At 42.9% G+C, this 27,537-nt stretch overlaps 1 protein-coding gene across 1 annotated transcript in view; it reads right to left on the bottom strand.

Moving 5' to 3' along the window:
• The window catches only part of LOC311060681 (protein sidekick-2-like), a 216,801-nt gene that overhangs the window by 148,247 nt on the left and 41,017 nt on the right, over positions 1-27,537 (bottom strand). Inside the window, exons 4-10 of the mRNA XM_084078960.1 lie at positions 26,796-26,907; positions 21,234-21,424; positions 17,315-17,398; positions 16,381-16,575; positions 4,885-5,001; positions 3,290-3,457; positions 1,289-1,391 (exon numbers count right to left, since the gene is read on the bottom strand). Coding sequence (XP_083935086.1) covers positions 1,289-1,391; positions 3,290-3,457; positions 4,885-5,001; positions 16,381-16,575; positions 17,315-17,398; positions 21,234-21,424; positions 26,796-26,907 — 970 coding nt within the window. The remainder of the gene's footprint in view (positions 1-1,288; positions 1,392-3,289; positions 3,458-4,884; positions 5,002-16,380; positions 16,576-17,314; positions 17,399-21,233; positions 21,425-26,795; positions 26,908-27,537) is intronic.

The following is a 27,537-nucleotide window of genomic DNA, read 5'->3' as shown; positions in this document are numbered from 1 at the left end:
ACAAATATTCACGTTTTTTCAAAAATAGCAGAACTACAAGCTCGTAGCGCGGCACTCGGTGCCGCGCTATGAGCTTGTAGATCTGCTATTTTTGAATAGCCAAAGTGTAAAATAATGCTTTTTAGCTCAAAAAATGAGGTTAACGAAAAAACACAAAAAGGCTAGAATATGGAGATAGGAGGTTTCTCTCTGATAGCAGGCATATGAGGACAGCTGCACGCTGCATCTCTCCTCGGTATCAGTAACGTGCTGAGCAAGGCTGGATGTGTTGGCAGTGCTAACCTTTACCTCAGAGGAAAGTTTATAATCTACAAGCTCACTACCTCCTCGCTTGTTGTAGATCTTATACTGTATATATTCAATTCAATCTTTATTTCAGACACAGGAAGATCCTATATCACATCCTATAGTAGGATCTTGTATAGTATTGTATGTCTTGAATACAATTGAATACCGCACATAGGACCACAATGGAAACAAGCCCTTCTCTTTACAGGCATGCAAACAGCCCCGAGGTGAAAAAGGTGACAACATGTTGTTTTCTTTCGGGTCAGGTGTCACACAATTGCCCTATTTGGGTTCAAAAAGGTGACTGTAGCTAAAAAGTGACACTTTTGCATGTCTGCTTTAGCATTTTTGTATAACTGTACCTCTGTACTATTTTTCAAACTGCAGTTTAGTCAATGACAATTTACATTTTTACTTTACTGGAGTATTTGCAATTTTCAGTACTTTTACTTACTTAGTTACTACCGTAGTAACTTTGTAGATTTTGATTATTATTACAAAACATACATTAAACACTTCAGCCCTACTTAAAGTTTGGCTATTAGAAAATAGCAGATCTACAAGCTCACAACGCGTCGCTTTGCGACGCGTTGCAAAGCGAGCTTGTAGATCTGCTATTTTCAAAGGATTTTCATACATTTTATACATTTGAAACAGGACATTCTGCATAGTGAGTAGCTATTTTATTTACCAATACTTTTGTACTTTTACTCAAGTCAATTTGAATTACCGGACTTTTACTTGTAACAGAGTGTTTCTACAATACAGTATTGATACTTTTACTTAAGTAAAAAAAAAATGGAGTACCTTTTCCACCACTGTGTGCGTGTGTGTGTGTGTGTGTGTGTGTGTGTGTGTGTGTGTGTGTGTGTGTGTGTGTGTGTGTGTGTGTGTGTGTGTGTGTGTGTGTGTGTGTGTGTGTGTGTGTGTGTGCGTGCGTGCGCGCGTGCGTGCGTGCGTATCTGTATGTGTGTGTGTGTGTGTGTACGAGTGCTTCTACCTGACAGTGACGCTGGGGTCATGGGTGACCCCGCAGGTCAGGACAGCCTTGGTTCCCTTGATGACGCTCTGGTCCTGAGGGGGCGTGGTGATGCGTGTGCGAGCTGGACAACATAAAGAGAAACACATCATTTCAGCTGAAATAACATTTCTTCTATTCTAGCCTGGGATCAATACCATTTTGGGGTTTTCTAAACCGGATCACACATCATCAGTTTTAGAATGAATACCGGGCTTTCCTCCGTGGTGGTGGGAAGCCTGGTGACGTGAGGTTACTTCTATTCTAACTCTTTTAAAAATGTATATACTTCTCCTGCCTGCTTGGGTCAGAAAGTCAACAGCACCTAGAAGATATTACACAAGCCCACGCTACAGCAACATGAAAGAGGTGAGCTTTCCAAACTGTTGCTATAAACCAACCACGCTTATAAAAGTACAGTATTCTCAGTGCGGTCGGTGAACCTCTTTGACATTAGCAACATGTTGGGTTTAGAGTTCCTATGAGCGTTATGAATTAATTGGCAAAAAGGCTAAAAGTGGCAAAATGGTCAAAAAGTTTGTTTTCGTAGGAGTTTTGTCCCTTCGGCCATTGCTGCAGTAGACAAACTGCCTCGCTCATATGGTTCTGTGTAAATGTACTGTATACTGACTTAATGTCTTGCTGTTATGCTTGTTGTGTGCCACGTTGTTTTGTGCTACAGTATATTGTTGCGTGTTGTTTTTTTTTTCTGACGGAAATGACTGGGATGATGAATATCCCTGTGGGGACAATAAAGACTGTTATTATTAATTAATTTGGTATACCGTAGTACTCAGTAAAAATCCTCAAACGTAAAAAAAAAAAAAAAAAACATTATTTAATATTTAATTTTACCTTTTGTGTCAAGACAAAAGACAAGACAAAAAATATTACAATAATAATAATGATAATAATATAAAAAATAATAATAATATACGCAGATAATAACACTTCGATAGGTTTTACGGAAAAAGTTGCACTTTCTACAACACTTTCTAGGGTCTTGTCCTCACATCTGAGGATATATAAGGAGTCCATTATTTTATCATAAATGTCCAACTTTCCCTTCATTTTGTAATGCAAGTAATCTAGCGGTATTTAACTAGATATCTCTGCCTTCCACTAGGCCAGAGTTGGGGGGGAAGGGGTTACATTTGTGCATTCTCCGAGTCAAATGAACGCAGGATTTGCAATAGGCCTTTCAAGTTTGAGGGCGGCCGACATAGCTGAGTGGGTAGAGAGAGAGAGGAGAAAGAGAGCAGGCCGCCTGGGAATCGGAAAGGTTGCCGGTTCTACGCTCTTCTGGATGGATCCCAAGTCTACTGCCTGAGGTTCCCTCGCTCCTCTATTATCCTCACTCCAACCCGAAGTTCAACTCAGTCCACAGTCAGCGTTGCCAGATTTTGCGAGAGAAACAAGCAACCAGGTCAATGAAAACAAGCCCAAAAGATGCGACTATATAGGCCACATGAGCACTTCAAACCTATATACGTCGGCTATTTGAAAATATAGCCGACGCTCGCGCTTGTAGATCTGCGGAACCACTGCCGGTCATCAAATTAGGAAAACAAAAAAATATCCATCAATTCAAGTCTCGATGGCGAGAAAAAAGTAATTTTGGGGGTGAACTATCCCTTTAATGTGCAACATTGTTTTCTCACTCAACAGTAAGCAAACCAACATACAGTGTAAGTGTATACAGGCTATCTGCACATTTCTAAAGTGATAATTTGGACAGTTAGGGGTTGAGTATGTTAATCAGGGACACCTCAACACCTTGGTGGGGCCAGGACTCGAACCTGGGACCATCTGCTTCACAGGTGGGCTCTCTACCCATTCAGCTATGGCAGCTATGTAATTTTACCCTCTCCCAAGGATCACTAAATACTCCCTTACAGCCAACTCTAAACACACACACACACACACACACACACACACACACACACACACACACACACACACACACGTCCCACACTCACTCACCCCAGACGATGAGGTCAGCGGAGGCCTCGTCGATGCCTCTGGAGTTGCTGGCCATGCAGGTGTATGTCCCGGCGTCAGAGATGTGTGAGGGAGAGATGAGCAGGCTGCCCGACTCCAGCAGGGTGAAGCGAGGCAGCTGCACCGAGCCACTGGCCAGCACCCTCTCACCTGGTGAGAGAGACACATGGTGGAGAGATGTGTTTTCATTTAGATTTCTTTTGCTGCTGGAGAAGCATCTGTGTCATTTTTAGATTTGAGCTAAAAAGCATTATTTTACACTTTGGGCTATTCAAAAATAGCAGATATACAAGCTCATAGCGCGGCACCGAGTGCCGCACTATGAGCTTGTAGATCTGCTATTTTTGAAAAATCGTGAAAATGTGTGCAAATCTTTGAATATATATTGTTTCAAAGCAACCATTTTAACCCAAATCTTTGCTTCTGGGGGTCCCTGGAACAAGATGGGGGTCCGTGACCAAATACATATCATTTTGGGGGTCCTTGACATGAAAAAGTTTGAGCACCACTGATAAAAAAACATTTTTTTTCAGAATACTGTTGGGAATTAGAAGACATTTGTAGAATCGGCTTCAGGTCTCAATGGGTTAAGTGAACATTTGTAACTCAAATCTTTGCTACTGGGGTGGTCCCTGAAACAAAATATTTTGAGATGGGGGTCCGAGGGCCAAATATACATAATCTAAAAATGTTTTCTAAATCCTAAGTATGTTGCTATATCAGTGGTGCTCTCAACTTTTCCACGTCAAGGACCCCCAAAACGATATCTATTTGGCCGTGGACCCCCATCCCCAAATGTGTTGTTCCAGGGACCCCCGTCCCTGCGTTTTTGGCGAGAACAAGCTATATTCAACGGCCAATAACTAAAGAACGGAGGGTCTCGGTGACATGCTTTTTTTTCTCCGATAGAAGCAGAGACACTCAGAGAAGCATAGAAACAAGCAGAGCCATACTCTATGGCTCTTGAAAGGTTAGTAAAAATGTTCAAAAACGCTGCATGACACTGGCTACATGCAGGCTGTTCTGAAAAACTCTGGCAGTGAATGCGTTCATCTGGAGCCCTGTATAAGTGGTAAGCATGATGGAAGAAAACAACAAGGCATTGTGATGAAGTTAGGGGGAAGAAGTTCACAAATCTCCTCCAGATGAGGGAGAGAGAGTAGTGTGTAGCAGTAGCATCCATGCAGGGATTCTATGTGTGCATGCGTGTGTGTGCGCACGTGTGTGTGCATGTGTGTGTTTGTATTAATATACTTGTGAGGACCAAACGTATGGTAGAATTTGAGGAATAGACGTTGTGAGGACCATTTTCCTGGTCCTCGCAAGAAAAATGAGAGAGATACGAGAGAGAAAATGAGAGAGAACGTAGAGATACGTTTACAATTAGAAAAAGATTCAGGTTGGGGTTAGGGTCAGGATTAGACATTTAGAGGTTAGGTTTAGGGGGGTCGGGTTGTAGATTTTCCCCATTTTAATACTTAGTTGTGGGGGCGATGGCACACACCGTAAAATAGCAGATCTACAAGCTCACAACGTGTCGCAGCGCGTGCGTGTGTGTGTGTGTGTGTGTGCAGTACCTTTCTGCCAGGTGATAGCAGGTCTTGGAGCTCCGGAGGTCTCACAGTGCAGGATGACTGACATGCCGTCAATCACCGTGCTGTCTGAGGGCCCCGCCGTGATGTTAGGAGCGATGCCTGAGGGGGAGGACACACACACACACACACACACACACACACACACACACACACACACACACACACACACACACACACAGGGAGGTGAGATCACAGGTAAGGTACAAGTCGGCTTACAAAGCCGTGAAAATGTGGAAACATCTGCCACGCACATACACTTCAACATCAACTTCAACACCATGCGTCTTTGTTATCAGCCTGGAGCTTTTGGGTGTAGGGTTTTGGGTGTAGGGTTGGGGGTTTTGGGTGTAGTGTTTTGGGTGTAGTGTTTTGGGTGTAGGGTTTTGGGTGTAGGGTTTTGGGTGTAGTGTTTTGGGTGTAGGGTTTTGGGTGTAGGGTTTTGGGTGTAGGGTTGGGGGTTTTGGGTGTAGTGTTTTGGGTGTAGGGTTTTGGGTGTAGGGTTTTGGGTGCAGGGTTTTGGGTGTAGGGTTTTGGGTGTAGGTTTGGGGGTCCTTTAGGATTTTTAATATTTCCGGCTCCGTAATGATTCCTTCTTAACAGTCTGATTCACATATACCAGCTCTGACAGTGTGATAAAAAACGCTTCCGGAAATGGTTCCAAAATGTGATGTTGGATCCGGTTCCCAACCCTTTTCGGGGGGGGTATTACGCAGCGGTGAAACTAAACTTGGCAACGCCGCAATATAGAAATACTCCTTTACAAGTAAAAGAGTGAGTGAAGGAGAGAACGAGAGTGCATGTGTGTGTGCGTGTGTGTGCGCACGTGTGTGTGTGCGCGTGCGCGCGCGCGTGCGCGTGTGTGTGTGTGTGTGTGTGTGCGTGTGTGAGTGTGCACACAATCCCACATAGAGGCAGTTTTGCCACATGAGACAGAGAGAGAGAGAGAGCGCTTTTTCATCTTCTTGAATGCACCCAACACAGATGCAGGACTGTATAGAGAGAATATATAGGTGAGTGAGAGAGAGAGAGAGAGAGAGAGAGTTCATGTGTTTGAGTCAGGACACAGGCAGAGAGAAAGAGAGACGGAACAACAGAGCAAGAAAGACACAGGGGAGGGAGAGGAGAAGCCCCCCTCCCCCCCCTCCACACACACACACACACAGACACGCTCTCACGCACGCACGCACGCACGCACACACACACACACACACACACACACACACACACACACACACACACACACTTGAAGCCATAAATCAAGGCCTTGGTGGCGTGACAGCAACCTGTCTCACTCAACGTGGAGAGAGAGAGAGAGAGAGAGAGAGAGAGAGAGAGAGAGAGAGAGAGAGAGAGAGAGAGAGAGAGAGAGGATGCTGTGTTCAGGGAACAGAGGAAGGAGAATGGGTGGGAGGCGAGGTGAGATGAGATGAGATACACACACACACACACACACACAGAGAAAGGCACACAGTGGGGCAAAGACAAGTAACTAAGTACATTTACTAACTGGAACTTCAGTACAAGTTTGAGGTACTTTTACTTTACTTTACAAAAAACATTTTTTGAGTACTTTTAAATCAAAAGTCCCTAAAAAGCCAATCTTAACAGACCCCTTAACAGACGACGTCACACTGATAAGAACCAGTATGCGTGCAATGAAACCCATTCTGTCAGGTCTCGTTAGGACGCGCCTCACTAGCCAACACACAAGAGGGGGTTGGGGTGTGCTGAAACCAGCGCACCCCGAAACAACAGGTTGAGAATTGATTGCATGAAATAATCACCTGTGCGTCCAGTCTCAATGTTGGTAAACAAATAATTGGTCTATTACTTCCTGATGCCATAGACTGACTTTCATGAATATAAATGAATCTTGATTTCATTCACCTGTGTGATTCCCATAGCTGCTATTCCCATGTTCCTCCAAACACAGCTGATTTTACAGAACTCCGTTTTGAATCTCAGTCAAGATGACATCCAGACGGTGTATTACTCATTGTAAACTTAATCAGCACACTAAAATATGTCTCTGAAAACATTCTAGGTTAGAAATAATCAACTTGGTAACAAACACTCTGCACACACTGGCCATCTCTCTCCCCTTTACAAACAATAACACTGTGTACCATGTGAGTGAGGTTCTACCGTGCCATAGCCTGAAGGGATGGAAGCTTCTGATTGGTTGCGAGGCCGTTTCAGACTGAAACTTCAAAATAAAACGCAATAAACACTGCTGTAGTGCTGTTGGTATATTCTCATGGCAGACGCCTGAACAGCGTCTGTGCCAAGTGTGAGCTTGCAGATCTAGTATTTTTTGACAAAGTTTGACAATTAAAAAAAAAAATCAAGTAGTTCTACTTCTACTTTTCGTCAAGTAAAAATATAGGCCTTTTACTGAGTATTTTTATATTGTCGTATTACTACTTCTACGCAAAATATAGGGGAACAAAGCAGTGGTGTAAAGTAACTAAGTACATGTACTCAAGTACTGTGCTTAAGTACACATTTTAGGGATTTTTACCTTAGTAAAAGTGAGTATTTCCAATCTTCTTTACTTTTACTTCTACTCCACTACATCTCAGAGACAAATATTGTTCTTTTACTCCACTACAATTATGTGAAAACTTTAGTTACTAGTTAAGATTTAGATGATTATTAAAAGCACACTAACCACTTCAGTCCTATATATATATATATATATATATATATATTTCAGCCATTTGAAAATAGCAGATCTACAAGCTCACAATGCGTCGCATCGCGACGCATTGTGAGCTTGTAGATCGGCTATTTTCAAAAGTTTTTTTTAATACATTTTGAACTTGTGAAATGGGACATTCTGCACAATGAGTTTACTTTTGGTACTTAAAGTACATTTTGATACCAATACTTTTGTACTTTTACTAAAGTACATGTTGAATTCCCGACTTTTACTTGCATACAGCTTATTTCTACATTGCAGTATTGATATGTTTACTTAACTTAAGTAAATTATGGGAGTACTTTTACCACCATTGACAAAAAAAAGAGACAGAGACAGACAGCAGAGAGAGACAGAAAAGGCGTTTTATCAGATTGGATGAATTGAGATAAACCTCGGTGCAGTCGGAGGAGAGGAAGGCGTGAGGAAGAAGAAATGGAGACGGACTGCTGGAGGATTACATGTCAGGAAGTCGGGCTGAACGGACGCGCAGCCTGACTGAAATTGTCTGTGATTTTCACGTCACCGGGGTAACACTCTCTCATCAATCACCCCCCCCCATCCCCATCCCCGTATCATCATCATTCTATGTATTAGGTTCCAGTGCAGTGTTGCCATGTCTACTTATTATAAGCGAGTTTGGGCTTGTTTTTCTGTGAAGTCATTAACTTGTAAATATTGGTAGTTGCCGGTTGTGTGTGTTTTTTTTTAGCTTGTTTCTAAAGTGTAGTTGCTTATTTGGGCTTGTTTTCTAAATGTCGTTTAAACCAGTGGTTCTCAAACATTTTCATGTCAAGGATCCCCAAATGAATCCGCGGACCCCCCATTTGAAGATTTGTGTTGTTAAAATGTATTTAAAAAAATCCACATTATTGTCAAATAATAGTAATGAAATAGCCGATGTAGAGTGTATTTGAAGTGCTCATGTACTGTAGTTTTAGGGCACGTACACACTATACGATATTTGATCTGATTATGCTGTCTGGGACTTTTTTTGGGGCTCGCCGACAAAACCCCCGATCTGACGCAGATCGGACTGTGATCGAGAGAGAGAGAGAGAGAGAGAGAGAGATAGAGACATACAGAGAAATAGAGAATTAATGATTTAATGTCAATCAATAGCGTCCTGTCTCGGTCTCGTGCATATCACGGGAGCCGTGCACGTTTTCATGAGACGTCGGTTAAATGAATTGGAATAAAAACAAACCTAGTGAACTATATCCTACAGTGTGTAATCCCTGGTCGGAGATCAATCTATAGTGTGAAAAGCGACAGACGATTTCAAGAAATAGACACCTGTAGTGTGAAATGCTTGCCGATCAGATGACCCCCCGACCACTTTAAAAGTCGTATAGTGTGTACCTGCCCTAAGTCGCTTCTTATGGGCGTGTTTTCATATATCAGGTTGCTTATTTCTCTCTCAAAATCTGGCAACACTGATCCCAATCCCCCCTATCATCATCATTCTCTTCATTAGGTTTCAGTGGCACGTCTGAGTCCTGTTGTCTCTAATCACAGTAACCTCTCTCTCCGGTCAATTACAACACCCGAGCATCAAGAAGTCCTTATATCCCTTAATATAGCAGTTATATGAAGTAATCTTGCCTTTAGAGGTGTGAGAGGGTACTTCATTTTCTTAACAAGATATGTAATCAAATAACAGCCTGGCCTCCCTGTCCGGTCTTTTAGCTATCGATACTAAGTTAATGAAGGGCCATTCACACCCAGCTTTAAAGGGCCATTCACATCAAGCACGATCACTCTTAACTCTAACGATAATTATGTGAGCGTCCACACACTGACGAACGATAATAATGTTCTGTAAACAGTGGCACCAAACGAGAGAGAGAGAGAGAGAGAGAGAGAGAGAGAGAGAGAGAGAGAGAGAGAGAGAGAGAGAGAGAGAGAGAGAGAGAGAGAGAGAGAGAGAGAGAGAGAGAGAGAGAGAGAGAGAGAGAGAGAGAGAGAGAGAGAGAGAGATGCAGTAGGATTATATGGATAATCTTGACTCTAATAATATGAATCAGAGTCGGAGTAGAGAAGGAGGCGAGGTAGCTGATACCTGAAGTAAAGCCATGATTCATAATTCATAATTGTCTCCTCATCAAAGTGAGTGAGTGAGAGGGATTGCATCCCAGATGTCCTTCTGGTGGAATTTGATTGGCTGTCAATGTTTCATGTCAATCGTTCATAAAAATCGCTCTGAACTATAACTATATAGTTAAAAAAATAAAAAAAACGAAATCAGGGGGAGGGCAGAGTTCGCACCACAACTATAACAAAGGCAATGGTGAACTATAGTCTATATAGTTAAAGTACAGTTATTGTTATAATTTAGTCATCGTTGCAGTTGGGCAGAAAAGTAGCCCGGCGACAAAACGTGCCGCAAATCGTGTCGCTTTTAACCTAGTAAGACCTGGAACGCATCTGTTTCATTTATTCATTTGAGCTAAAAGGCATTATTTTACACTTTGGCTATTCAAAAATAGCAGATATACAAGCTCATAGCGCGGCACCGAGTGCCGCGCTATGAGCTTGTATATCTGCTATTTTTGAAAAATCATGAAAATGTGTGCAAATCTTTGAATATATATAATTTTAAAGCAAACATTTTTAACTCAAATCTTTGCTTCTGGGGGGTCCCTGGAACAAAATATTTTGAGATGGGGGTCGGCAGCCAAAAGTATATAATTTTGGGGGTCCTTGACATGAAAAAGTTTGAGAACCACTGATATAGAAACATACGTTTTTCAGAATACTGTTGTGATTTAGAAGACATTTGTAAGAATCAGCCTCAGGTCTTAATGGCTTGTAGATCTGCTACTTTTAATGCTTCTGTGTGACACTGTAGTATGATCAAGTAGGGCGTTAATTTACGAAAAAAGAACACACAAAGTTAGAATATGGAGATAAGATCTCTCTGCCCGACAGCAACTATATTTATATGTACTGTATGTACAGATGGACAAACCTGGAAAACATAATGCCTCCAGTTATGGCTGTCGCCAGAGGCATAAAAACATATTTTTTTAGTGGAAGGGAGAATAGAGTACATATACTGTACAGCTTGTTTCAGGACTTTTTTTACAACTTGTACATTACCATGACTTTATGGCTTTGGATTCCAGTACTATAGCCTGCAGTTTCCTGTATAACACACTTTCTAAACATACTGTACTGTATCTATATGCAAAAAGAAAAGGCACAGCTTGTTCCTCAATGTCTGGGCTGTAAACTTCATCGCTGTACCCAAGGAAGAATTCATGAAGATTTATGTTTTTTTCTGCCCCACATATTTTTGAGTCATTGTTCTGCACTGGGTTCTATTTGCATGTGGAGGGGGGAGTATGCTTCTGGACCAGACTGAACGGCTATTTTGAACGGCTATTTTCTACAAATGTTTTCTCCTCAGAATACGGGGTGGCTGCAGGGGTTGCATCTACTCAAGTACTGTACTTAAGTACAATTTTAGGTAGTTTCGCTTTATTGGAGTATTTCCATTTTTCAATACTTTTTACTTCTACTCCACTTCATGACAGAGGCAAATATTGTACTTTTTACTCCACTACACTTATTTGAAAACTTTAGTTAATAGTTACTTTGTAGATTTGAATTATTATTACAAAACATATATTATAACCACAGCCCCATTTAAACGTAGCCCTATTTAAAGCTCACAACGCGACGCGTTGCTTGTAGATGTGCTATTTTCATAAGATTTGTATACATTGTGATATGTATATATATGTGTATATGATACCTTGTGAAAAGGGACATCATGCATAATGAGTACCTTTACTTTCGGTACTAAGTATATTTTGATGCCAATAATTCTGTGCTTTTACTCAAGTACATTTTGATTTGCAATACAAATGTCATTTATAATGTATATGGTCTTTTTTCTATTGTTTCTTATTTTATTTTGTTCTCTCTCTGTTCATGTTCTACACCGTCTGCAACGTAAACATGGTGCTCAATAAACACAATTAAGTTTAAAAAAATAAGGGGAAAAAAGGTTTTCCTCAGAAAACGGATGCTGGGGTTTCTAAATGGATTAAGACAACCCCTCTTCACAGTGTCCCTCTCTCTCTCTCTCATTGTCTTCACAGTGTCCCTCTCTCTCTCTCTCTCTCTCTCGCTCACTGTCTTCACAGTGTCCCTCTCTCTCTCTCTCTCTCTCTCGCTCACTGTCTTCACAGTGGCCATCTCTCTCTCTCTCTCTCTCTCTCTCACTGTCTTCACAGTATCCCTCTCTCTCTCCCTCTCTCTCTCTCTCACTGTCTTCACAGTGTCCCTCTCTCTCTCCCTCTCTCTCTCTCTCACTGTCTCCACAGTATCCCTCTCTCTCTCCCTCTCTCTCTCTCTCACTGTCTTCACAGTGTCCCTCTCTCTCTCCCTCTCTCTCTCCCTCTCTCTCTCTCTCACTGTCTTCACAGTATCCCTCTCTCTCTCCCTCTCTCTCTCTCTCACTGTCTTCACAGTGTCCCTCTCTCTCTCCCTCTCTCTCTCCCTCTCTCTCTCTCTCTCACTGTCTTCACAGTGTCCCTCTCTCTCTCCCTCTCTCTCTCGCTCACTGTCTTCACAGTGGCCATCTCTCTCTCTCTCTCTCTCTCTCTCACTGTCTTCACAGTGTCCCTCTCTCTCTCCCTCTCTCTCTCGCTCACTGTCTTCACAGTGGCCATCTCTCTCTCTCTCTCTCTCTCTCTCACTGTCTTCACAGTGTCCCTCTCTCTCTCCCTCTCTCTCTCGCTCACTGTCTTCACAGTGGCCATCTCTCTCTCTCTCATTGTCTTCACAGTGTCCCTCTCTCTCTCTCTCTCTCTCTCGCTCACTGTCTTCACAGTGGCCATCTCTCTCTCTCTCTCTCTCTCTCTCACTGTCTTCACAGTGTCCCTCTCTCTCTCTCTCTCTCTCTCTCTCACTGTCTTCACAGTGGCCATCTCTCTCTCTCTCTCTCTCTCGCTCACTGTCTTCACAGTGGCCATCTCTCTCTCTCTCTCTCTCTCGCTCACTGTCTTCACAGTGGCCATCTCTCTCTCTCTCTCTCTCTCTCTCACTGTCTTCACAGTGTCCCTCTCTCTCTCTCTCATTGTCTTCACAGTGTCCCTCTCTCTCTCTCTCTCTCTCTCGCTCACTGTCTTCACAGTGGCCATCTCTCTCTCTCTCTCTCTCTCTCTCACTGTCTTCACAGTATCCCTCTCTCTCTCCCTCTCTCTCTCTCTCACTGTCTTCACAGTGGCCATCTCTCTCTCTCTCTCTCTCTCGCTCACTGTCTTCACAGTGGCCATCTCTCTCTCTCTCTCTCTCTCGCTCACTGTCTTCACAGTGGCCATCTCTCTCTCTCTCTCTCTCTCTCTCACTGTCTTCACAGTGTCCCTCTCTCTCTCTCTCATTGTCTTCACAGTGTCCCTCTCTCTCTCTCTCTCTCTCTCGCTCACTGTCTTCACAGTGTCCCTCTCTCTCTCTCTCTCTCTCTCTCTCACTGTCTTCACAGTATCCCTCTCTCTCTCTCACTGTCTTCACAGTGTCCCTCTCTCTCTCCCTCTCTCTCTCTCTCACTGTCTTCACAGTGTCCCTCTCTCTCTCTCTCATTGTCTTCACAGTGTCCCTCTCTCTCTCTCTCTCTCTCTCGCTCACTGTCTTCACAGTGTCCCTCTCTCTCTCTCTCTCTCTCTCTCTCACTGTCTCCACAGTATCCCTCTCTCTCTCTCACTGTCTTCACAGTGTCCCTCTCTCTCTCCCTCTCTCTCTCTCTCACTGTCTTCACAGTGTCCCTCTCTCTCTCCCTCTCTCTCTCTCTCACTGTCTCCACAGTATCCCTCTCTCTCTCTCACTGTCTCCACAGTATCCCTCTCTCTCTCTCACTGTCTTCACAGTGTCCCTCTCTCTCTCTCACTGTCTCCACAGTATCCCTCTCTCTCTCTCACTGTCTCCACAGTGTCCCTCTCTCTCTCTCACTGTCTCCACAGTATCCCTCTCTCTCTCTCACTGTCTCCACAGTATCCCTCTCTCTCTCTCACTGTCTTCACAGTATCCCTCTCTCTCTCTCACTGTCTTCACAGTATCCCTCTCTCTCTCTCACTGTCTCCACAGTATCCCTCTCTCTCTCTCACTGTCTCCACAGTATCCCTCTCTCTCTCTCACTGTCTTCACAGTATCCCTCTCTCTCTCTCACTGTCTCCACAGTATCCCTCTCTCTCTCTCACTGTCTCCACAGTATCCCTCTCTCTCTCTCACTGTCTCCACAGTATCCCTCTCTCTCTCTCACTGTCTCCACAGTGTCCCTCTCTCTCTCTCACTGTCTCCACAGTATCCCTCTCTCTCTCTCACTGTCTCCACAGTATCCCTCTCTCTCTCTCACTGTCTTCACAGTATCCCTCTCTCTCTCTCACTGTCTTCACAGTATCCCTCTCTCTCTCTCACTGTCTCCACAGTATCCCTCTCTCTCTCTCACTGTCTCCACAGTATCCCTCTCTCTCTCTCACTGTCTTCACAGTATCCCTCTCTCTCTCTCACTGTCTCCACAGTATCCCTCTCTCTCTCTCACTGTCTCCACAGTATCCCTCTCTCTCTCTCACTGTCTCCACAGTATCCCTCTCTCTCTCTCACTGTCTTCACAGTATCCTTCTCTCTCTCTCACTGTCTCCACAGTATCTCTCTCTCTCTCTCACTGTCTCCACAGTATCCCTCTCTCTCTCTCACTGTCTCCACAGTATCCCTCTCTCTCTCTCACTGTCTCCACAGTATCCCTCTCTCTCTCTCACTGTCTCCACAGTATCCCTCTCTCTCTCTCACTGTCTCCACAGTATCCCTCTCTCTCTCTCACTGTCTCCACAGTATCCCTCTCTCTCTCTCACTGTCTTCACAGTGTCCCTCTCTCTCTCCCTCTCTCTCTCTCTCACTGTCTCCACAGTATCCCTCTCTCTCTCTCACTGTCTCCACAGTATCCCTCTCTCTCTCTCACTGTCTTCACAGTGTCCCTCTCTCTCTCTCACTGTCTCCACAGTATCCCTCTCTCTCTCTCACTGTCTCCACAGTATCCCTCTCTCTCTCTCACTGTCTCCACAGTATCCCTCTCTCTCTCTCACTGTCTCCACAGTATCCCTCTCTCTCTCTCACTGTCTCCACAGTATCCCTCTCTCTCTCTCACTGTCTTCACAGTGTCCCTCTCTCTCTCCCTCTCTCTCTCTCTCACTGTCTCCACAGTATCCCTCTCTCTCTCTCACTGTCTTCACAGTGTCCCTCTCTCTCTCCCTCTCTCTCTCTCTCTCACTGTCTCCACAGTATCCCTCTCTCTCTCTCACTGTCTTCACAGTGTCCCTCTCTCTCTCCCTCTCTCTCTCTCTCACTGTCTCCACAGTATCCCTCTCTCTCTCTCACTGTCTCCACAGTATCCCTCTCTCTCTCTCACTGTCTCCACAGTATCCCTCTCTCTCTCTCACTGTCTCCACAGTATCCCTCTCTCTCTCTCACTGTCTCCACAGTATCCCTCTCTCTCTCTCACTGTCTCCACAGTATCCCTCTCTCTCTCTCACTGTCTCCACAGTATCCCTCTCTCTCTCTCACTGTCTCCACAGTATCCCTCTCTCTCTCTCACTGTCTCCACAGTATCCCTCTCTCTCTCTCACTGTCTCCACAGTATCCCTCTCTCTCTCTCACTGTCTTCACAGTGTCTCTCTCTCAGCACTACGAGCCTCACAGTCTGTCTCTCTCTGTAAAGAACACTGAAGTATATGGAAGTGTATAATAATTGGTGTAGGAGGAGTGCTGAGCCCAGGATGCCTGCAAGTCATGTATACTGTCTGATTTATTTATTTGGCACACATTAGTATGTATAAAAAGAGTATCGTACTCTCTGCTCTGAGGAAGGCTGTTGTAGGCGGAACGATGACCTGTTTCTTTACCTTCTTTATTGTGTGCCAAACACAGTAAATAAGTATGAATAGATATCGTCTCTGTCGGGTGGGAAACCTCATACTGTAGGTCCAAAACTGTTACTTTTCAGGATTCAAATTCATAAATAGAAAAGTAGCAGATCGACAAGCTGAAAATGCGGTGCATCTGCTACTTTTAATACTTTTGCGATCAAGTTTCATTTAAGAAAAAACACAAAAAGTTAAGTCTGCCCGACAGCAACGATAAACTGTAAGTACAAACATCCGTCCGTCTGTGCGTCTGTATTTCCCATTTCTCAAGAACCGACTGATTTAAAATTGACGCGCGCATCGGCAAACTCAAGAGCGTTTAGATTGAGAATTTGGTTGGATCAGCGCATCTCCCCAAAAAATATTGATGAACTGCCAATCTGACCTAGACTCCATATTTGTGTATGTCCATTATATGGAGTTCCATTGAACTCCATATATGGGCATAAAAGGGACACAGACAGACACATACATATCCACCTGTGGGCTAATCTCTCGCACAACTGCCTTACACATGTACAGTAGTGTTGATAGTACTGGGAGGAGCCAAACCAAGTTCCTGTTTCTACACAAAATAGGAGGTGGTGCCCCCAGGGAGAAAAAAAAAACTAAGGATACATTTTAAAAAAAATACGTTTTTTACCGAAAAGCTTCCTAGATTCCATGTGGGCATACAAGGGACACAGTTGGGTACAACGGGTATTGCATAACCGGTGGGGCATGCTTTTCCAATTTGCATCATTCCAACGAACTTGAAAAATTGGTCAAATCCAACTTGGGACCCATTGGGTGGGTCATAAACCAGTGAACGTGTGTGACAGTGACAGTGCCATCAGACATCACATGACTTACTGGTGACGGCCAGGTAGGTGTTGGTCTGGACCTCTCCGGCCGGGTTCCTGGCGAAGCACTGGAACATGCCCGTGTCGTCTGGTAAGAGGCCGTTGACCTGGAGGCTGCCCCCCACCAGGACCCTGTACCTGGGGGTCTTCACCGGGCTGATGGCCACCGCGTCCTTGTACCACACGATGTCTGGCTGGGGCACGCCTAGAGAGAGAGAGAGAGACCACACCAAAATTGTGTTGCAGATTAAACTTTTTCATAGATTTCATACATAGCTTAATTTACTATTATATCAGTGTTGTGTAAATGAATGTTCTTTGTTTATTTCAGTCATTTAACCACTTAAACCCTCAACACTTTGTAAACTTGACCTTCTTTGGCTCTGTACTTGGTTTGCTATAGTCAATCTAATGTTTCCCTCAGAATAGGGATGCTAGGGTTCAAGTGGTTAATGTAAAAACTAAACAAAATAAGTTCCTAACACACAAAGATTTGGTGGCCCCCCTGGAGTAACTCTGAGGACCCCCTAGGGATCACGAACCCCCTGTTGAAGACTCCTGCAATACGTTAAGGGAGTGTGATGTCACGTTCAGCGAAAAATGTTGATGAGTGCAACCGCAACCGGTGTTCTATTGGTGCAAAGAGGAGCGACTCAGTATACCCAATCACAAGCCAAGGAAGCATACTCGGCTTTATTATCCATTTTAAAATTAATGGGACCATAATCTACCCCAAAAACGCATATCATGCTGTGTGAAAGATGACTTGAACTATTGAAAACATAAAGAATTTATGAAAAGGTTAGCAAGGTAATAAAAGTGTAGTGTAAAAGTCCGGTCAAAAGACATGCAAGCACACACACACACACACACAAACACACACACACACACACACACACACACACACACACACACACACACACACACACACAATGGCTCCTCACCTCGTGCCTGACAGGGAATGTCTACCACCTTCTCCATCTCTGCTGTGATGTGTTTCTCTGGCTCCTTGATGAACTGGGGGGGCTCTGAGAGAGAGAGAGAGAGAGAGAGAGAGAGAGAGAGAAAAATAATTCAAGTGATGGCACATATAATGGGATTGCACTCTGATTGTATTAAGTGTGAGCGGTTACATTTAACACTTCAGTAATCACATTTCAGATGTGTTTGTAAGGAGATTGCTGGATGCAGGTTTTTGAAGGAGGAATATTGGTTCTGAATTCACCCAACGGCTGAGAATAATATATGGTTATTTTAATTGACGATAATAATGATAAGAATAAGAATAAGAATAAGAATAAACAACAAACAAACAATTATACATAATATAGTTAAGATGTGGCAATTGTTTAAGTCTCTTAACAGTAATGGGGATGTGGATAATATGGGGGTTCATTTAGTATCTGGATTACATAGAATGTGGAGCAAAGTATACAAATATATATAAACATAAATACACTAATATACTGTATGTTCTTATTGTGCCTGTCGGACAGAAACCTCTTATCTCCATAATTTAACTTTTTGTGTTTTTCCGTAAATTAACACCCTACTTGATCATACTACAGCATCACACAAAAGTTCTGCTACTTTTGCTATGTTTGAATTTGAATCCTGATAAGTAACAGTTTTGGTCATGTGACGTTTCCACTCGACAGAGACGTTATAATATGTACAGTAGGCGGCCAGTGACTTTGACCAGGTTCACTTTCAAAACCGTTGCATCATGCATGTCACACACAGGGACGTGCACAGATAGACTCTAGGTGGTGCTAGAGCTCCTGCCCTTTGCCCTCTTGACCAGAAGTGCCCTTTTGAAAAAAAGGGGGAGGGAAAAGTTTTCTTATTCAGTTTACAGCAGGGGTCTTCAACAGGGGGTCCGGGACCCCTAGGGGGTCCTCAGAGTTACTACAGGGGGTCTGCCAAATCTTTATGTGATATGATTTTTCTTTTTACCATAACCACTCGAAACCTAGCATCCCTTTTCTGAGGAGAACTTTAGCCAAAAATAGCAGATCTACAAGCTCACAACGCCTCGCGCTGCGAGGCGTTGTGGGCTTGTAGATCGGCTATTTTTGGCAAAGAGGTATAGGTGTAGAGGGAAAAAAGAGCAGACCAAGTCAACAAAAAAAAGTATAATTTACTTGAGCACCTGCCCCTCAAAATGTCTGTGCACGCCACTGATAATATGTACAGTAGGTGGCCAGTGACTTTGACCAGTTTCAGTTTCAAAACCTTTGCATCATGCATCACACAAACAGAATGCAGCACACACAACACCAATGGTTTTGATAATGTGGATTGTGGAAGTTAAATGGTGGATTTGTGGATAGGACTCTATGAAAAAAACTTGTTATATTAACTAAACACATCACATTCTGTTTGTGTGACAATGTATGATGCAAAGGTTTTGAAAGTGAAACTGGTCAAAGTCACAGGCCACTTTTTAAAGTACCTCAATGGCCTTGACTAACCTTGTGGATTTTATATTGATTACAAATACATTTCCAGCTGGCCGTCCCACAACACGGTCACGTTGAAAGTAAGGTGTGTGTGTGTGTGTGTGTGTGTGTGTGTGTGTGTGTGTGTGTGTGTGTGTGTGTGTGTGTGTGTGTGTGTGTGTGTGTGTGCGTGTGCGTGTGTGTGTCCTGTGTGTAGTGCTGTGACTCAGGGACAGGTTGGCCACGCATCACGCCCTGCACTTTGAAAAACACATCAAAGTGCTTCAGTGGGGTAGAGGCATGTAAAGTGGAGCAAATGCAATTAAAGGGTTTCTCAAAGCAAGCCATTAGCTCCCTCCACCCTGTTCCTTTTAAGTCAATGTCAACTAGGGGCCGTGCAATAGTTAATCGAACTAATTGATTATAGAAGAACAAACAAAAACAAAAACATTCACCATTTCTGCGCAACAAATGTGACCAGAAACACAATAGACCTAGCCCAAACAGTGTCTATGCCAATGTGCTATACATTATACAGTGTGTTTCTGTATTCATTAAATCAGTGTCCAACCTATTCTGCAGAAAAGCTGGAGACTGGCAGTTCAATAATTGGGTCTTATCGGTGCAGTCAGCGCTTTCATCACACATCACATGAACCACATAAGAACATTGTAATGTTATTAACCCTATGAGAACATTATATTGTTCTTATATGGTTGGTATTTTTAACCATTATATCGTCGCTGTCGGGTAGAAACACTATATATCTCCATATTTCATCTTTTTAGTAGTGAAAATAGTCGATCTACAAGCTCAGCTATTTACACCAATTTTGAAACACTTTGATGAGACTGAAAGAGGTTATGTACGTGTGTATGTGGGTTTTATAAATATGAACCATTGTAGTGTGAGTATTAACAAGAGGCTTCTGACTAAATAATAACCACAATGGAACCTGTGTTTCACCCGACAGCAACGATTATCCAGTATTATTACCTCATCATTGTGACATCGTCTGATATATAGGGATCTATTCTTACCCAAGAGAAAGCAATGCAAAGCAGAACGCCCGCAACACTCCAGTGACAACAGTCTCAAGGTGCACAGCTCAACAAAGTCATGAGAGTGCATGAGAAAATAGCCAGCACACACTAAATGTCCTTATTTACAGACGGAACAACGGACGCATTTCAACCTGAACATGAACGTTGAGGAAGACCTGTTAGGTTGAGATGCATCTGTTGTTCTGTCCGTGGAGAGTAGGGCAGGAATTTCAGGGAGGCCACGAAAGGCCATGGCCGTCGTTACCCCTCAGTTTGGCCTTGTGCCCCTCAAAGTAATGGCCTGCCCTGAGGCCACAGTCGCCTTAATGCCCCAGCTGACTGCTTTGTCCTCTGTCTCTTTCTTGTCATGTAGACACCAGTGTCTTTTGTTGAGATTCTGAATTCTAAAATCCCCATGAGTCTCCATCTTTAAACCAATCCAGTGACTTTGATTAGTGCAGCGCTGAGCATGGATCAGATTGTAAATACCATAATCTTTCACTGCAGATAGTCTACATCCCTTAAATCAGTGGTTCTCAAACTTTTTCATGTCAAGGACCCCCTAATTGATACTTATTACCCCGCGGACCCCCATTTGAAAAGATAAGCCAGGGACCCCAATAAGAGAAGGTTTTTACGGCTCTCTAGCAGTGATTCTCAACCATTTTAATTTCAAGCACCCTCAGATTGACATGCATTAGGCTACGGACCCCCATTTAATGGCATTTATACCTCTGGGACCCCAATTCACATTGTAAAACCAATGTTAATTTAACTCTGAGAGTGTACAAATGGAACCAAATGGACCCGTTAGGGTCCATTTGGTTCCATTTGTACACTCTCAGAGTTACAGACCCATAAGGGTCCATTTGGTTCCTGTCCATCATTTAGCTGGGGACCCCCTGGAACCCCCTCAAGTACCCCTGGGGGTCCTCGGACCCCACTTTGAGAACCAATGCCTTAAATGGGTCTTAAATTAAATTAATTCTGCCAATGGACTAAAATCTTGTTTTATTTGATAGCCTTCCTGCCCTGGCAGTTAGCCTTTGTGCCCTCAAAAAATGGACAACACCAAAGACCAAGTAGCCTTGCCCCCAAAATGACGAAATTCCAAGCCTGGTGGAGAGGTAAATAAACTAAGCGAAAAAGACATTTATTGCGTGCTGGCTGTTTTCTCACTCTCAATCTACAGTATTCTTACCTAGTACGTGCAGGTAGGGGGGGGGGGGGGGTATTCTTACCTAGTCCCTACAGGTAGGGGGCGGTATTCTTACCTAGTCCCTACAGGTAGGGGGGGGGGTATTCTTACCTAGTCCCTACAGGTAGGGGGGGGGGTATTCTTACCTAGTCCCTACAGGTAGGGGGGGGGGTATTCTTACCTAGTACGTGCAGGTAGGCTCCGGCGCTGACCGAGGGCACGCTGCTGCTGCGGAGAACGGCCTCACACTCGTAGAACCCGGCGTCGACGACCACGGGGCTGAGGATGGTCAGCCGGCGGTTGAAGTCGCTCAGGCCGCTGGACACCAGCACGCCGTTCTTACGCCACGAGATGCTCAGCTTGATCAGAGGTCTGTGAGGAGGAAGAGAAGATGGGATTACAATGTTGTCGCTGTCGGGCAGAAACTCGTATCTCCATGTTTAGTTAACTTTTTTTTGTAAATGAATGCCCTATTTCATCATACAAGAATGTCAAACAAAACTAGTGAAAATGTGTTTCACCATTTTTAACCATGTTAGATTCATTGAAAACACCCGTCCTTGGGTTCTGGTGACTGATATTGTCCTTGAAGGGTTTGTGTTTTTTCAATAGTGGCCATTGACAGAAAAAATTAAAGTAATTCGAGGCCACGAGATAGTATTGCTAGGCCACAAGTTATTTTTTTTCCTGTCAATGGCCACTCCAGAGCTCCGTATCCCCCCCCCCAAAAAAAAGAAATCGTAAAAAATGTATGAAAATTGTTATTGAAAAAACATGGCCGCCTCACACATTAGAAGGATGATATTAGTCACCAGAACCAAGGATGGGTGTTTTCAATGAATCTAACATGGTTAAAATGGAGTTTGAAGTGGAGAAATATCCCTTTTACCCATTTACATTACATTACATTACATTACATTACATTACATTACATTACAGTCATTTAGCAGACGCTTTTATCCAAAGCGACTTACAATAAGTGAATTCAACATAGGTAGGGAACAAAACTACTAATCACCAGAAGTGCATTTCCTGCAAAAACAAGCAACCAAGAGTATACCTAGTGCTAAGGTAAAAGTCCCAGCAAGCACAGTCAGGACCCGGACCAATCAGTGACGTCTCGATTGGGGCTAGATCAAGTCAAACCAAGACAAGTCAGATCTGGCCCAGAATATCACCTGATTTCAACCAAAATGTATCCTGACCAAAAACGTCACTTCCAGGACGTCATCTAAACACATTCTCATCACCCAAAATTGCTGTCCAAATGTCCATATGATGTCCCGGTGATGACGTCCTGTAAATTACGTAAAGATCATCCCCATATGGGCTGTGATCTGGCCTAGTCCTGAACGTCACCGGGGTGATGACCGGGCGTCATCATAACGTCATCATGACGTCATTGTGCTTGCTGGGGTGCTATATATCAGCTACCTACTTTCTTAAACAGATGAGACAAAATAGCAAAATCATTTAGACCTGGAACCCCTATACGTAACTTCACCTTTCAATCCAGGAACCCCTTTTGGGGTTGTTGTTGCTATGTACAGTATTAGCCTGGTAAACCCTCCCTCCGGAAATCTCATTTTCATTCGATGTCAGGAAGGAGTCTGGCATGATCGCCCATTCTGCAATATTGGCTGCGGGCTGGAGTTGGGCGGGAGTAATACCGTTGACTGACAACCCCTTCAGCCAATGATCGTTTTCCCCCTTCAGCCAATTGCAGTGGATTTTTACGACCTCCGTCACTAATATGACGCAGCGGGACTTTTGAGACGGCCCAGCCCAAAATAGGTTGCCTTATGCGGATACATGCGTGTCACAGCCCGCCCCTCCCGGTTCTCTGAATTTATATTTTTAAATAGGCTCTGTCATGATTAATTGACCACATATATGAAGTTAAACAACTAAATTCTATCCAAACGATATCTTAATAGTAAATTCCGTGCCTCAAAAAAGAAGTTTGAGACCGTTTTAAAAACAAAAGTAAGAAGTGAAGGCACTCGCAGAACAACAATGGCTGCCGTTCGTCTTTTTTCGGCGTCACTCAGGCTGCACTCGGCTTCATTCGGGCTCACTCGAACTCGCCACCTGATTGGCCAACGTAAGCTGTCAATCACAGAACGATGAGCGACGACGCTGATAGGCACGGTTAGGTCCTGATTTCGCTGGAAACTCCCCAATATTGCAGAATGGGCGATCATGCCAGACTCCTTCCTGACATCGAATGAAAATGAGATTTCCGGAGGGAGGGTTTACCAGGCTACATCTGTATAGCCAATATAACTTTCCTTTTTACATTTTTGACTAAATATTTGAAGTTTTTCAGAAAGATTTAGAAGGCGTTTTTAGAATCGGCCTCAGGTCTAAATGGGTTAAGTAAAAAAAAAAAAGAAGGATGAAAAAGTACTTCCACCACTGGACTGTACCCCTGTGTTATGTGAAAAGGCCGTATCTTGTGATTCGTGTGGTATAACAAATCTATGGCACTTGGCACTTTATTTCTTTCGCTTTTGCCTGGGAACTAAATAATACATGCTCCCCTCAGGTATATTTTACTTGGCAGGAGGTAAGGCGCCTCGAAACAGCATTTAAACCATTACGACCGGGAACGCATCTACTGTATGTCATTTTATAGATTTCTTTGGCTATTCAAAAATAGCAGATCTACAAGCTCATTGCGCGGCACCGAGTGCCACGCTACGAGCTTGTAGATCTGCAATTGTTGTGTTGTTGAAAAATGTGTGCAAATCTTTGAATATAAGTTATTTTTTTAAGTGAACATTTTTAACTAAAATCTTTGCTTCTGGGGGATTCTACAAATGTCTTCTAAATCCTTCTTCTAAATCTAAACATTTTTTTCTCCAAAAAAACATTTGTTGCTATAATCAGTGGTACTCAAACATTTGTGTCAAGGACCACCTAAAATGTATATGTATTTGGCCGCTGACCCTCATCTCAAAATATGCCCCCACCCCAGAAGCAAAAATTTGAGTAAAAGAAAAACGCTTACAAATATATATATATTCAAAGATTTGCGCTAATGTTCAACATTTTTCAAAAAATTGCAGATCTACAAGCTCATAGCGCGGCACTCGGTGCCGCGCTATGAGCTTGTAGATCTGCTATTTTTTAATAGCCCAAAGAAATCGAGAAATGACACAGATGCTTTCCCGGTCTTAGTGGGTTAAACTCTCTGATAGTAGAAAACTTTTCCAGCAAAAAAAAAACAACTGAATTCCATTTAGGTTGGGGGTGACAGCCCCTCCAGGCTATTCAAGCAGACACTGAATGACATTTCCCTGTCTACTCCTCTTGCCAGCGGGTGAAAAAAGCTTGTATGTCCAAAACCCAATGTCCAAAAAAATGTTTTAAAATAGTGAAAATAGCCGATCAAGCGACGCACTGTGAGCTTGTAGATCGGCTATGTTTGTGCGACACTTATGATGAAGTAGGGCAGGGGTCTTCAACATTTTCAGGCCAAGGACCACCTATTTGAGAGAGAGATGAAGCTGGGACCCCTACTAAATACTGTGTCAAATGATGTTGCAGATAAAACTTTTTTTCATACATTTCATAGATAATTGGATTCATGTTAATGTGTATTTTAAGATAGTTAACATTTAAACCCTCAATATTTAGTCAACTTGACTGTTGGCTCTGTACTTGGTCTGCTCTTTTTCCCTCTACACCGACTCTCAGAAAATAGCAGATCTACAAGCTCACAACGCCTCGTAGCGCGAGGCGTTGTGAGCTTGTAGATCTGCTATTTTCAGCTAATGAGTCCCCGCCACACAAAGAATTGGGCGGACCCCCTGTAGTAACTATGAGGACCCCCTAGGGGTCCCGGACCCCCTGTTGAAGACCCCTGAAGTAGGGCATTCATTTGTGTATAAAATATAAAAAAGATGAAAGATGGAGATACGTTAAGGTTATTTGTCCGACAGCGACAAAATGAAAATGGGAAGCAAGCGCTATTACATTTAACGTTTGCTGCGTTTAGCGGACTCTGTCATCCACAGTGAATTATAACAGCTCGACCACCTTCTATTCCTGCGTCAACTTTTAATGTAGTATTTCCTAAACAATGGGTCTGGACCCGTTTTTGGGTCATCAAATTAATCTTCGTGGGTCACGACTAGTACATTCCTACAATTTAATTATTATTGCTAGACCAAAAATGTTATGTGCACCCCTGCACATAACTAAGTTTAAGCACCACGGACAGCACCAGTGGTGTAAAAAAATACACACTTTTTTTACTGAAGTAAAAGTTATCAATGCTGCAATGTAGAAATACTCTGTTACAAGAAAAGGTCCGGAAGAAAAAAATTACTTGAGTAAAAGTACAAAAGTGTTGGCATCAAAATGTGCTAAAAGTACCAAAAGTGAAAGTACTCATTATGCAGCATGTCCCATTTCACAACTTTTCAAATGTATAACAATTAAAAATCACTTGAAAATAGCCGATCTACAAGCGCACAATGCGACGCATTGTGAAATCTACAAAGTAAGTAACTAGTTTTCAAATAATTGTAGTGGAGTAAAAGTACAATATTTGCCTCTGAGATGTGGTGGAGTAGAAGTAAAAGTACTGAAAATTGGAAATACTCTAGTTAAGTAAAAGTACAGTACATGAGTAAATGTACTTAGTTACTTTCCACCACTGGACAGCACTCACCGAAAAGCAAAGGACGCGTTGTGTAATTTTTTTCAAAACAATCAAAATAATTCCATAAAATTAAATAAAACCTTTTATAATAGCCAAACTACAAGCTCACAACATGTCGCATCGCGACGTGCTGTGAGCTTGTAGATAATGTCAGTCTGTAGATTGTGAGCTTGTAGAGCTTGTAGATGAATTGTTTATTGTTACAGAGACAGCATGCCAATTAAAAGTGACTGCATCCAGAGTTAGTTGGCAGCTAATTTTGCTGTTGTCCTCGGGCAGGTAAACAACCACAAATACATAACAGTCCATCAGTGTGAGTGTGAGAGAAAAGAATCAATTGAATCAATAAGTACAATAAATAAATAAAAAACTATTAAAAGGCAATCATTGGTGTGTGTACAAATGGGCTACTACTACAAAAAAACACTACAAAGCTTCCTGAGTTGCTAATGCTAATGTTTGTGGGTGCGGAAAAGTGGTGTAAAGTAACAATGTACATTTACTTAAGTACTGTACTTTTGAGGATTTTTTACTTCACCGGAGTATTTCCCATTTTCAATACTTTTACTTCCACTCCACTACATCTCAGAGGCAAATATTGTACTTTTAATCCACTACAATTATTTGACAGCTTTAGTTACTAGTTATTTTGTAGATTTAGATTATCAGAACATACATTAACCACTTCAGCCCTATATATATTTCGGTCATGTTTCGGGTTCTTGTAGATCTGCTATTTTCAAAAGATTTTGATACATTTTGAATTTGTGAAATGGGACATTCTGCACAATGAGTACTTTGTACTTTTGGTACTAAAAGTACATTTTTATGCCAATACTTTTGTACTTTTACTCAAATACATTTTGAATTCCGGACTTTTACTTGTGACAGAGTATTTCTATATTGCAGTATTGATACTTTTCTAATGTTTGTGGGTGCGGAATTCAACTTAACCCCATTAAGCTACATCATTTTCTCCAAAATAGCTAAAATATGCGGTATATGTCACAGCTAGTGGAAGCTCTAGTAGTCCTAACGGGGGTGTGGCGGTGGGGGGAGGGGGGTGTTTACCTGGCGTTGGCCACACACTCCATGGTCACCTCAGACGTGCCCGTCACCACACTGGTGTTCCTGGGAGGGATGATGATGGTGGGGGCGATGGGGTCCGCCGGACCACCCACATCTAGACACAGACAGACAGACAGACAGACAGACAGACAGACAGACAGACAGACAGACAGACAGGTATTTAGATGACTGATCTAAATCAGTAGAAACAGGAAGTACAGTTCATGGCCATATTTGACAGATAGAGGAAATAACAAACATTCAATTCAATTCAGTAAAATACAGAGCTTATTAGCTTCATACATTCCACTGTAACCTCTTAAACCCTCTGTTTCTCTTAGAGAAACAGACTTGGCTTGACTTACAACTGTACAGTACTTTTCCCGGCTACACCAAATGTCTTCACCAAAAAATGTACAAGCTCACACCGTGTCACAATGCTGAACGTTATTCCCTAAAGAATAGGGAAGCTGCTGGGATGGTTCATTATTTCCACAGTTTTTGTTTTCTTCCTTTTTTTAGGATGTCGATCGACATAATGCTTGCAATTTTGTTGTTGAAGTCTATAGTGTGTGTAACTGGTCTCTCGTCTCCAGGTAGACTTCTATCCCTTCATCTTCCCTTGCAAATGACAGTTGTCCAGATGTTTAACCCTTTAAGACCGGGAACGCATCTCTGTCATGAGTGTCATCGTAAGATTTCTTTGGCTATTTAAAAATAGCAGATATACGCGCTATGAGCTTGA

This window comes from Gymnoscopelus microlampas (genome assembly GCF_963454915.1).
Source record: "Gymnoscopelus microlampas genome assembly, chromosome: 14".
NCBI lineage: Eukaryota > Metazoa > Chordata > Actinopteri > Myctophiformes > Myctophidae > Gymnoscopelus > Gymnoscopelus microlampas.
The sequence above is the reverse complement of the archived record's forward strand: the minus strand, read 5'-3'. Positions and strand labels throughout refer to the sequence as shown.